Source organism: Mobula hypostoma, chromosome 28 (genome assembly GCF_963921235.1).
Source record: "Mobula hypostoma chromosome 28, sMobHyp1.1, whole genome shotgun sequence".
NCBI lineage: Eukaryota > Metazoa > Chordata > Chondrichthyes > Myliobatiformes > Myliobatidae > Mobula > Mobula hypostoma.
The window spans coordinates 812,637-825,932 of NC_086124.1; the positions used below are offsets into that span (position 1 = coordinate 812,637).

Genomic DNA, 13,296 nt, shown 5'->3' on the forward strand with positions numbered 1-13,296 from the left:
GATGTTCCACAGTAATTCTGGAACAAGCAACACTCACAACACACTGGAGGAACTCAGCAGGTCGGGCAGCATCTGTGGAAATGATCAGTCAATGTTTTGGGCGGGAACCCTTAGTCTGGAACAATGTTCTGTAGACAGATGAGATAAAAGTTGAACTTTTTGGCAGAAGTGCACACCGCTATGTCTGGAGGGAACAAAGCACTGCACACCAACACCAAAACCTCATCCCAGCTGTGAAGCATGGTGGAAGGAGCATCAATGTTTGGAGCTGCTTTGCTGCTTGGACAGCTTGCAATTATTGAGGGAACAATCAATTCAAAACTATATCAAGGCATTTTACAGAAGATTGACAGGGTAGCGGTCCATCACCTGAAGCTTAATAGAAGTTGGATGATGCAGTAAGACAGTGAAACATAAGAGTAAATCAACAACAGAATGGTTGAAAAAGAACATTTGTATTTTGAAATGACCAAGTCAGAGTCCAGATCTTAACCCAATTGAGATGTTGTGGCATGACCTGAAGAGGGCTGTTCATGCAAGGTATCCCAGAAATACTGATGAACTGAAGCGGTTTTGGATGGAGGAATGGTCTAAAATTTCTCTGCTATTGTGCAAGTCTGATCAGCAGCTACAGGAAACATATAAAGACATGAAGAGTGCAGTTGTTTGTGTATTATTAGTTTACTCAGATTGTGTTTGTCTGTAATTGTGACTTCGATGAAGATCAGACCACATTTTATGAGTAATTAATGCAGAAAACCTGGCAATTGCAAAGGGTTCACAAACTTTTGCTTTATGTAGTGTTTTTCTATTTTTCATCAGAATCAGGTTTATTATCACTGGCATGTGTCACGAAATTTGTTAACTTAGTAGCAGCACAATGCAATACATGATAACATAGAAAGGAAAAAAATCAGAAAATCATTGACAGTAAGTATGTACATTAAATGGATTAAAAATAGAATATAACGCCCTGGTTAAGATTTTTACTGCTGTGCTGTAGCTATTTCATTTTAGCAGTTCTGTAAGAGCAGTCTGTTCTGCTTTCAACCTGTTTGGGTTTGATCTGAGATAAACAGCTTTGTTGTTCAACTTCAAAATGTTGTGTTAGCGAATCAAGATGGGGGAATTGGGTGAAGGTTCTAGAGAATGCTGGGCAGAGAGGTGTTTGTGACGGACACTGGTGGGGGTTGAGGTCTATTTGGTGGGAGCTGGGAGAAGACAGGAGGGAAGATGGTTGAGGAAGCCACCATCCCTGTTGCACAAGGTGAAAGGCTTGCAGGAGAAAGGACCAGTGTTCTCGTGCGGCAGCCCATTTGTTCGAGATGGATTTTGAGCAACATTCCGAAGGTCGTGTGTGCTTTCATGCAGACTGAGGGTCCAGCACATGAGTTAAAGACAACTTCAAGATGAGTTCCAACTTATGTGCACATTTGACTGTTGAATTATGATGGGCCCCATTATTTTTGCCTTTTTTTTCCCTTTAATAACTGTTTGGTTAAACTAACATTCTTAAATATACTTTCTTTATAATTGTACACAGTGTACAGCCTGTTATTTTTTGCCGACGGCCGATTGCATGGGAGCAGTGAGTTACACAGCATTCACACTAGTCGGGGTTGGGGTGGGCGAGACATCCCAACCTCAACCCAGGTCATATCTGCCCTAGACATACGGAGTCTGGGAAAGGTGGTTTTCTCACCGCTGAGTCTGATGGCTGTTAGCGAGGGGCTAACGAGCTGAGAGTTAAAAAGGGTTTCAAGTGCAAAAACAGAAAGCGTTTATGGGTTCAGTGCCCATTTAGGAATCGTATGGCAGAGTGGAAAAAGCTATTCCTGAATTGTTGACTGTGTGCCTTCAGGCTCTTGTACCTCCTTCCTGGCGGTAACAATGAGAAGAGGGCATACCCTGGGTGGTGGGGGTCCTTTATAATGGACGTTGCCTTTCTGAGGCACAGCTCCTCAAAGATGTCTTGGATACTCTGGAGGCTAGTACCCAAAATGGAGCTGACTAATTTTATAACTTACTGTAGCTTCTTTCAGTTCTATGCAGTAGCCTCTCTCTCCCCCCCGCCCCATCAGACAGTGATGCAGCCCGTCAGAGTACTCTCCATGGGACATCTATAGAAATTTCATTAAATATGTGAGATCACTTCTCAGAACTCTCTATGAAATGCAGAGGCTTGTGTGACACCTGGGAACATTCCTAGTGCCTTGTGGAATTTTCCATTTGTGAGTTCAAAAAAATGGAGGATTTTGCAGATTTTCGAATAAGGGGTATTCAACCTTTAGTATGAACTGGTTTTGGATTTCAGTCCGAGGCAAATGACAGCATGCTGACTGCATTTCATCCCAATCTCATTTTCTAAAGCTGAATATCTGTCCGTAATCTAGCTCTGTTTATTGTGGAATTAAGTGGAATAGATTATTTGTAGGCTGAGGAAGGAAAGTGGAAAGCAAGCTACTTGGCATGTATCCGATATTCAGAATATCATGGGTGATGGGTGCAGACCCAATAGTCTGATCACAAGAAGCTGAGCTAGTTTAAAAAAGTCTTTAGGAATTTAATGTTTACATCTTTCACTTCTTACTCTGGCAGTCAACTGAAGCACTGGAATTTATGAAGCGGGACCTGGCAGAATTCTCCCACGTAGTGCAACATGATACAGCTTGTACGATTGCTGCCACTGCCAATGCGGTGAAGGAAAAGCTGAGTGTGAGTGTACAACCCGTAAGTTATTGAACACCAATTCCGAAGCCTCCATCTTGAAACCAGAAAAATCTGTTCCTTCTACTCCATAGCAACCTGGGAATTTAAATTTGAGGAATTAAATTTGGATTTTCATTTTAAAAGCTGATACCATCATTATAATGTAAATCCCTCTTGGTTTATTGATGCTCTTCAGATGCAGGAACATAGAACAATACTGACCATTTGACCCACAATGTTGTGATGACCCTTTAACCTACTCCACAGTCAATCTAACCATTTCCTGTTATATAGCCCATACCCCTCCATTTTCTTTATATCCATGTGCCCAACGATGCATCCTCTAAATGTTTCAATTATATCAGCCTCTACTACAACTCCAGGAACTTGCCACTCTTAACATAAAATCTATAGTGCTGTGCAAAAAGTATTAGGCGTATATACTGTACCTATAAAAAGTATTCACCCCCCCCCCCCGAAGTTTTCATGTTTTGGCTTTTTATGACATTGATCAACAGAAAAAGACTCTTGTGTCAAAGTGAAAACAGATCTGTACAAAGTAATCTAAATTAATTACAAATATAAAACACAAAATAGTTGATTGCTTGAGTATTTATCCCTTTTAATATGACACACAAAATCATCACTGATGCAGCCAAATGGTTTTAAAAGTCGCACAATTAGTTAAATGGAGATCTGGTTTTGGAGACCTGTTTGCAATCAAGATGCTTCAGTTAATTGCAGTAAAAATACTGAAGGTCCAACTGCTGGTGAGTCATTATCCTGGCAAACACAAGACCATGAAGACAAAAGAACACTCCAAGCAATGCCGTGAAAAGGTTATTGAAAAACACAAGTCAGGAGATGGAAGTGGCAAAGAGAAAGCTGCTGTTGGGGAAAAAAAAAACTATGAAATCTCGGCTGGAATTAGCCAGAAGACACGTGGGAGACTCTGAAGTCAGCTGGAAGAAGGTTCTATGGTCTGATGAAACCAAAATTGGGCTTTTTGGCCATCAGATTAAATGCTACGTTTGGCGTAAGCCAAACACCGTACATCATCAAAAACACACCATTCCTACTGTGAAGCATGGTAGTGGCTGCGTCACGCTCTGGCACTGCTTCACTGCAACAGGCCGTGGAAGGCTTGTGAAGGTAGAGGGCAAAATGAATGCTGCAAAATACAGAGAAATCCTGAAGGAAAACCTGATGCAATCTGCAAGAGGACTGCGACTTAGGAGGAGATTTGTTTTCCAGCAGGACAATGACCCCCAAGCATAAACCTAAAGCTACATTGGAATGGCTTAAAAACAACAAAGTTAATATCCAAGTCAGAGACCAGGCCTCAATCCTATTGAGAATTTGTGGTTGGACTTGAAAAGGGCTGTTCACTCATGATCCCCATGCAATCTGACAGAGTTTGAGTAGTTTTGTAAAGAAGAATGGGGAAAATTGCAGTGTCCAGATGTACAAAAATGATGGAGGCCTCTCCACACAGACTCTAGCCTATAATTGCTCCAAAGGTGCATCTACTAAATACTGTCTTGGAGGCTGTGAGTAATTATGCAATCAGTTATTTTATGTTTAACAATTGAAATAAATTTAGACCAATTTGTAGAAATTCGTTTTCACTTTGGCATGAAAGAGTTTTTATCAGTGTCAAAAAAGCCGAATTAAATCCACTGTGATTCAATGTTGTTAAACAGTGGTCCCCAACCTCCGGGCCGCGAGGGAACGATATGATCTGGCGATATGAAACGATATGAGTCAGCTGCACCTTTCCTCATTCCCTGTCACGCACTGTTGAACTTGAACATCCCCCCCCCCACCCCCCGTTGGCCGGTCCACAAGAATATCATCAACATTAAACTGGTCCACGGTGCGCAAAAGGTTGGGGACCCCTCTTGTAAAACAATAAAACATGAAAACTTCTGGGAGTGGGAATATCTTTTATAGGCACTGTATGTAGCTAGGGTGCCTAAGACTTTTGCACAGTACCATATTTGTCAACATGGAGCGCAGAGCGAGTTTGTAAATCTGGCGGGAGCAATGGATATTGGGAATGGCGAGGGTGAAGTGCTGTGGGACAGGTGGCAGCAGTGAGGTGGTGCAGCCCTGAGACACCAGGCAAGATCATTTAAATCCAAACAATTGGTTTATTGATCATTACAGAATGATTCTCTGGTGCTTCCCCTCTCCCTAACTGTGATTCTCCTCTCCCTGCCCCCTTTCCACTGTTCACTATAGAGACCCATATCAGAATCAGGTTTATTGTCACTCACATACAGTATGTCATGGTTTTTTTTTGCAGCAGTACAGTGCAATGCTTAAAATTACAGTACTGTGGCAAAAGTTTTAGGCAGCCTAGCTCTATCTATGTATAGAGTTAGGGCACAGCCAAGTTGCCCTAGATTCCATGCCTCCTGGCTTTCTGAATGATCCTATCATGAGGAACCTTGTCTAACACCTTATTAAAATACAAATACGCCACATCCACTGCTCAGCCTTCAGTTGTTTTGTTACCTACTGAAAAATCTCGATTAGGCTAGTGAGGCACAACCTCCTGGGAGGCAACATATGATCTGGAACAACACACACAAAATGCTGGAGGATCTCAGCAGATCAGACAGCACCTATGAAACTTAACACAGTGGTCCCCAACCTCTGGGCCGTGAAGCATGCAGGGATGCAGGGGTGCAGCGGTAGCCAGAGCGCATCCAGCACATTTTTAAAAAAAAATCTGAAATAAGCTAATTAATTAGGTGCCGCCTGGCATGTAAATGTCAGCCCAGATCAAAGGTGATTGCCGATTTCACTTGCTCTATGCAATGTTCACTCCTCTTTCCAGGGCGCTGGAACCTTTAGTTCCATTGTTTGGTCAATTTAAATACCAGCCCAGACTGGCTGAAAAGACAGGGCTGTCAGGACCGAGGTGACATGTTGAATCTACACAAACTTCAATAAAGTATAGGCGCTGCCGTGCTTTCTTTGTAATGACAGTTACGTGCTGGTCCCAGGACAGATCTTTTGATACTTTTCAGAGAGAGAAACGTCGATCCTTAATGCTGAAGAATTTAAAGTTATTAACCCTCTCCACCTTAGTTCCTCTAATGAAGACTGGCTTCTGGCGGCATTAATTAATTAGCTTGTTTATTTCGGCTTTTTTCTTAAAGATGTGCTGGGTGCACTCTGGCTACCGCTGCACCCCTGCATGCTTCGCAGCCCGGAGGTTGGGGACCACCGACTTAACACGTAGTCAACATTTTGGGCTGAGACCCTACTTAAGACTATATGATCTGGGAATCTTTCACATTCACATAATCTCCTGTCTATACCCCTACCTATTGAATCCCCTATCATCGTGGCTTTCCTTTTCTTCCACCGTTCCTCCCCCTCCACCCACCAGACTCCGACTCATAGATCTGAGTTGGTAGGTCATTCCCCTTAACAGTATACAAAGTTGTTTGCCTGTTATTGAGGGAAAAGACCACAGTGATGCCCTGCACTGACTTCCTATTAGTCTTTCCCTCTCCTGATTGTCATCCAGCTACTTGCACCTTGCAACCTAGGTGTGGCTACCTCTTTGTAGCTCCCTTCTATCAACCCCTCAGCCTCACGAATGTTCATAGATCATCTAGCTCCAGATCCCTAACACAGTCTGTAAGGAGTTGCTGCTGGATGCATCTCCTCACAGGTGTTGCTTTTATCAGGGCTACCTGATTTCCTATGTCCTGCAAGAGGAGCATACCCCAGCCCTACCTAAAACCCCATCTCACCACACCAAAGCCTCAGCTGTCCATTCAAAAACAGCCTCTCTGCTTGGCCCTAACTTTTTATTGGCAGCTGCCAATTAGCCAATCAAGTGTAAACTAACAATTTCCAAATGTGCTCTCCAGGAAATCTGTTGGCCTTCCTCAGTCAAGCCTTAATTTGGCTCTTAACTGCCCTGTGAAATTGCCCAACAAGACCTTACTTTGAATATGGGTATTCAGAGAAAGTGCATTTGTGTTCATTATCCTGTTAGAATCTAGTCACCTTTCTGTCCTTTGCATTTGAGTTTCCTGTGCTCCACTCCAGCTTTTTTCTTTTCAAACTTTTGCTTTGGTCTACATTGTTTGCTTCTGTCTTTCTGCCTGGATTCCCATCCTCCTGCCATATTAGTTTAAACTTTCCCCAACAGCACTAGCAAACAATCCTCCTAGGACATTGATCCTGGTTCTACCCAGGTGTAGAACAGGTCCCACCTCCCCCAGAATCTGTTCCAGTGCCCTGGGAATCTGAAACCCTCCACGCTGCACAGCTGCCCCGGCCGCTGATCCATCCTAACTGTGACGATAAAGCTCCAACATTTGTAACCATCGCCTGAGAGCCTGACTTTCTTATTAGAGGTTGTGACGTGATGGGAAGGGCACACACACTAACTTAGCATATTATATGGAGGGTGGTGAGGTGGAGATGGCACTCCTCTTCTCCGCTGGCCTACAGATCATCTTGGGCAAGGTGTAGTACCCGCTTAGCCCTCCGATCAGGGTCACATGAAGCTGTAAGAGCAGGTGATGGATGGCCATGTGAGCAGCAAGTCCTGGTTATGCAACTATTGATGCCAGGGAAACAATCTCTGAAGAGTAGAGATGATGGCTGGGGTCACCTACCTTGTAAAGGCACTGTTCAGAAGAAGGCAATGGCAAACCACTTCTGTGGAAAAATTTGCTAAGAACAATCATAGTCCATGATGATGATGAATTATATGGATGTTTTCTTGATCTCCCATTTGTAGGCAGAAACCTCTACAGGAGCAGGGCAGCAAGTCAAAAAAGGATTATCCAATATTCTTGGAGTCCTCTCAGACACGTTTGCACCTCCTCCAGACAAAACAATTGACTGTGACGTTATAACTCTGGTTGCAACACCCTCTGGCACCACAGAACTCTACGATAGTACGAAGGTACCTTGAGCGGTTTCCAATGTTAGCATTAAAGAAGCTACTTGGCTTCAGGACTTTTTAAGGCTGGAGTACTCAAGTATTTTTGGGAGGTGGGGGGGACGTGTAAGGGAGCAAACCAAAATATCTGGCAAACTCTGGTAATAATTGAAAGTGCAAATGGGTGTCTGCTAATTTGTGCAATTTTTATGAATGTAGCTTGTTCAAGTGTTCAAAAATTGATCAATTTTAGCTATACTGTATTCAGTGCTGAGTTTCTGTAACTTTTTGTTCTAACTTATGTTTTTGAATCTGACCCCTTTCCCCTGAAAACTGACAATACCAGTAGACAGGTGAAGATTGTTTTTTGGCCTTCATCAGGCAGAACACTGAGTACAGATATTGGGGTGCTGTGTTGCAGTTGCACAAGATGTAGATTGAATTGGAGTTGTTTGTGCTGAAATTTGGGATGCGTTTGGAATACTGTTTTTAGTTTTGGTCACTGCTATAGAAATGATGCTAATAAACTGGAAAGAGTGCCGAGGAGATTAATGAAAATGTCAGGATTTGAGGGACTAGGTTATGGAAAGAGGTTGAACAGGTTGGGACTGTTTTCATTGGAACTTATGAATATGAGGGGGTGATCTTACAGAAGAGTATAAAATTACGAGGAACAAAGATGGGGTCAATGTGCGCAGTTGTTTCCCCAGGGTTGGCGAATCAATAACGAGAGGGCATAGATTTCAGGTGAGAGGAGAGAAAATTATAGAAACCTGAGGGGCAGTTTGCTCCCAGAAGGTGGTCAGTATATGGAGTGAACTGCCAGAGGAAGTGGTGGGGCAGGCACATTACACATGGACAAGAAAGGTTTAGACGGCTATGGGTCACTTTGGGCTAATGAGACTGCTTAATGAGGCTGATTAACAAGATAAAATCCTTTGGTGTTACAGGAACTATACTGACATGGATAGAGGAATGGCTGACAGGCAGGAGGTGGCGAGTGGGAACAAGGGGGCCTTTTCTGGTTGTCTGACAGTGACTAGTGGTGTTCCTCAGGGGTCAGTATTGGGACTGCTACTTTTCACACTGTCAATGATTTAGTTAGTGAAATTGATGGCTTTGTGGTGTAGTTTGCAGATGATACGAAGATGTGTGGAGGGGTAGGTAATGCTGAAGAACCAGTGTGATTGCAGCAGGACTTAGACAAATTGAAAAAATGGGCAAAAGTGGCAGGTAGAATACAGTGGGAAATGTATGATAATGCATTTTGGTAAAAGGAACAATAGTGCAGACTACTATCTAAATGGGGAGAAACTTCAAACATCAGAGATGCAAAGGGACTTGGGAGTTCTCATGTAAGGCTCCCAGAAGGTTAATTCACAGGTTGAGTCCGTGGTAAAGAAGGCAAATGCATTGTTGGCAATTATTTCAAGGGGAATAGCATACAAAAGCAAGGAAATAATGCTGAAGCTTTATACAACATTTGTCAGGTTGCACTTGGAGTATTGTCAACAGTTTTGGGCCCCTTATCTATGAAAGGATGTACAGTAGCATGCAAAAGTTTGGGCACCCCAGTCAAAATTTCTGTTACTGTGAATAGCTAAGCGAGTAATAGATGAACTGATTTCCAAAAGGCATAAGGTTAAAGATGACACACTTCTTTAATATTTTAAGCAAGAAAACTTTTTTATTTCCATCTTTTACAGTTTCAAGGTAAAAAAGGAAAAGGGCCCGAAGCAAAAGTTTGGGCACTCTGCATGGCAGTACTGAGTAACACCCCCTTTGGCAAGTATCACAGCTTTTAAACTTTTTTGTAGCCAGCTAAGAGTCTTTCAATTTTTGTTTAGGGGATTTTCGCCCATTCTCCCTTGCAAAAGGCTTTTAGTTCTGTGAGATTCTTGGGCCATCATGCATGCACTGCTCTTTTGAGGTATATCCACAGATTCTCGATGATGTTTAGGTTGGGGGACTGCAAGGGCCATGGCAAAACCTTTAGCTTGTGCCTCTTGAGGTAGTCCACTGTGGATTTTGAGGTGTGTTTAGGATCATTATCCTGTTGTAGAAGCCATCCTCTTTTCATCTTCAGCTTTTTTACAGGCGCTGTGATGTTTGCTTCCAGAATTTGCTGATATTTAATTGAATTCATTCTTCCCTCTACCAGTAAATGTTCCCCCTGCCACTGGCTGCAACACAAGCCCAAAGCATGATCGATCCACCCCTGTGCTTAACAGTTGGAGAGTTGTTCTTTTCATGAAATTCTGCACCCTTTTTTCTCCAAGCATACCTTTGCTTATTGCAGCCAAAAAGTTCTATTCAAAAAGTTCAAAGGAACATCTAAACAAACCTGAAGCATTTTGGAAACAAGTCCTGTGGACTGATGAAGTTAAGATAGAACTTTTTGGCTGCAATGAGCAAAGGTATGTTTGACAGTGCATGCAAGACGGCCCAAGAATCTCACAGAACTTAGAAGCCTTTTGCAAGGAAGAATGGGCGAAAATCCCCTAAACAAGAATTGAAAGACTCTTAGCTGGCTATGAAAAGTGTTTACAAGCTGTGATACTTGCCAAAGTGGGGGTTACTAAGTACTGCCATGCAGGATGCCCGAACTTTTGCTTGGGGCTGTTTTCCTTTTTGTTATTTTGAAAGTGTAAAAGATGGAAATAAAAAAAGTTTTCTTGCTTAAAGTATTAAAGAAATGTGTCATCTTTAACTTTATGCCTTTTGGAAATCAGTTCATCTGTTACTCGCTTAGCTATTCACAGTAACAGAAATTTTGACCGGGGTGCCCAAACTTTTGCATGCCACTGTATTATCATTGGAGAGGGTCCAGAGGAAGTTCACGAGGATGATTCTGGGAATGAAGGGTTAACATATGAGCACTTGGCAGCTTTGGGCCTGTACTCACTGGAATTTTGAAGATTGCGTGAGGATCTCATTGAAACCTACCGAATGTTGAAAGTGCTAGATAAGATGGATGTAGAGAGGATGTTTCCTCTGGTGGGGGTATCCAGAAGTAGAGGGCACAGCCTTAAAATTGAGGGGTGACCTTTTAGAGCAGAAGTAAGGAAGAATTTTGTTTTAGCCAGTGGTTGGTGAATCTATGGAATGCTCTGCCACAGACTGTGGTTGAGGCCAAGTCCGTGGGTATATTCAAAGCGCAAGTTGATACATTCCTGATTGGTTGGGACATGGTGAGAGGGGTTGAGTGAAATCCGAGATCAGCCACGATGAAATACCACAGTGGACTTGATGGACTGAATGGCCTAATTCTGCTCCTTTGTCTTCTGGTCTTATGGGATTACTGATTGACATTAATACTTTCTCTAAATCTATGTGTTTTGGTTTTCAGGCTCGACTTTACACTCTTCAGGCTGATCCAGCCACATACTGCAACGAACCAGATGGTAAGATTCTCTTTGAGATGCTAAGTTGCATCTTAAGAATTTTTGTGGGTATGTGTAAGTGTACTGCAGTACAGTAGGTGTCAAATACTCATTGAAAGTCCAGGTAAGAAAAGTGCTTAACCGGTAAAAGACAACATCATCCATTTGGTCAGTCCCAAAGCTTGATTGATGTCCATCTTGCCTACTTTCCAACTGACCTTCTGATTTGCTTTTGTTCCAGTTTCTGCTACTTGGTGCAATCAGTTCCATATTTTCTACCTTGCTCAGTGCAATGAAACTGAAATAATCTCTGCCACCTTACTATTCTAATGTAATCATTTATTGCTTCATAAATCTCAAACTGTTAAATGCTGTTTCCCAAAGCATTCTGTTTGAAGGTTTTGAGCACAGTTGTATTATGGTGCTGTTGAATTCTTTGCCATACCATTATGGTTAAATTTGTGCACATCATTCCCACACTTGGCTTTTCTGTACTTGGGTTTCTTTGTGTGGTGCTTTATCTATCTGGCTATACATCATAAACCTTAAGACATAGGAGCAGAATTAGCCATTTGGCCACTGAGTCTGCTCTGCCAAACAATCATGGCTGATCCTTTTCCCTCCTCCTCAGCCCCACTCCCCACCCTTCTCCCTGTAACCCTTGATGCTGTGTCTAAGAACATATCAAGCTGTGCCTTAAATACACCCAAAGACCTGAACTCTACAGCTGCCTGTGGTAATAAATTCCACAAATTTACTACCCTCTGGCTGAAGAAATTTCTCCACATCTCTGTTTTAAATGGACACCTCTTTATCCTGAGGCTGTTCCCTCTTGTCCTAGACTCCCCCACCATGGGAAACGTCCTTTCCGTATCTACTCTGTCTAGGCCTTACAGCATTCAAAAGGTTTCAATGAGACCCCCATCATCCTTCTAAATTCCAGTAAGAACTATCCAATGTTCTCCCTATGATAACCTTTTCATTCCTGGAATCATCTTTGTGAACCTCTGAACCCTCTTCAGTGCCAGCACATCTTTTCCTAGATGAGGAGCCCAAAACTGTTCACAGTACTCAAGGTGAGGCCTCACTAGTGCCTTATAAATCCTCAATATCGCATCCCTGCTTTTGTATTCTGGACCCCTGGAAATGAATGCTAACATTGCATTTGCCTTCCTCACCACTGACTCGACCTGCAAGTTAGCCTTCAGGGTGTTCTGCACAAGGACTCCCAAGTCTCTTTGCATGTCAGATTTTTGGATTTTTTTCCCTGTTTCAAAAATAGTCTGCACATTTATTTCTACTACCAAAGTGCACGACCATTCAGTTTCCTACATTATATTTGCCACTCTCTTGCCCATTCTCCTGTTTCCTCAACACTACCTGCCACTCCACCAATCTTCGTATCATCTGCAAACTTGGCAACAAAGCCATCGATTCCATCATCTAAACCATTGATATACAGCATAAAAAGAAGTGGTCCTAACACCACGCCCTGCGGAACACCACTAGTCAACCAGAAAAGGATCCTTTTATTCCCATTGGCTGCCTCTGACCAGTCAGCCAAAGCTCTAACCATGCCAGTAACTTTCCTGTAATATCACGGGCTCTTAACTTAAGCAGCCTTATGCGTGGCACCTTGTCAAAGGGTTCTGAGTGATAGTAAAATCTATTAGGAAAAGAAAACTATGATTACTATTCAGTGAATTGTTGCATGGCAGAATGTAAAATAAATATTTAATTTTACCAGTTGAGCAGACTGTCAGCTTGTTTCCTGCCTTCCAATGTTTTGTTTTCTGTTGTTTGTGTTTGGATTTGTTCTTGCTGAAATTTGGGACTGGAAAATTCTTGTAGGTAACAGAGAGGACCAACTTCTTCCATCCTCTGCAACAGCAGCACATGACATGCGGTTTTTGCCCAATTCCTGTGCCAGTATTCTTGCTCGGTGATATTCGAATCAGGCTCTTCACTTTGGATTTGGAGTTAATTGGGCAGATCCATTGGAAACATTGTGAATCAGACATTGATGCTAAAATAATGGTGGTCACTTACTGTGTTGAGTATATACTTTGGGTTGTAGGTAGTATGTTTGTATTGTCAGCTTGTTCTGTTTCTGTTCAGGACCTTTGGAACTCTATGATGAGTGGGTAGCTGGTTTTAATCTTGATGATCAAAAAGGGGAAATCTCAAATCTGTTGGTGAACAGCCCTTCAGTCCGTGCGCTTTACACAAAAATGGTAAGTACTGTGTCTGTTACACACTTTCGTCTTTCTGATCCTATTACTGAGA

The 13,296-nt window shown here is 42.6% G+C and overlaps 1 protein-coding gene across 3 annotated transcripts in view; it reads left to right on the forward strand.

Moving 5' to 3' along the window:
* bsdc1 (BSD domain containing 1) overlaps window positions 1-13,296 on the forward strand; it is a 46,359-nt gene that overhangs the window by 8,643 nt on the left and 24,420 nt on the right. Inside the window, exons 3-6 of one of the 3 annotated variants that reach the window (XM_063034742.1) lie at window positions 2,599-2,730; window positions 7,484-7,651; window positions 10,977-11,031; window positions 13,129-13,244. In XM_063034742.1, the coding sequence (XP_062890812.1) occupies window positions 2,599-2,730; window positions 7,484-7,651; window positions 10,977-11,031; window positions 13,129-13,244 (471 nt within the window). The remainder of the gene's footprint in view (window positions 1-2,598; window positions 2,731-7,483; window positions 7,652-10,976; window positions 11,032-13,128; window positions 13,245-13,296) is intronic. The other 2 variants (XM_063034743.1, XM_063034744.1) reach the window with 2 other exon arrangements.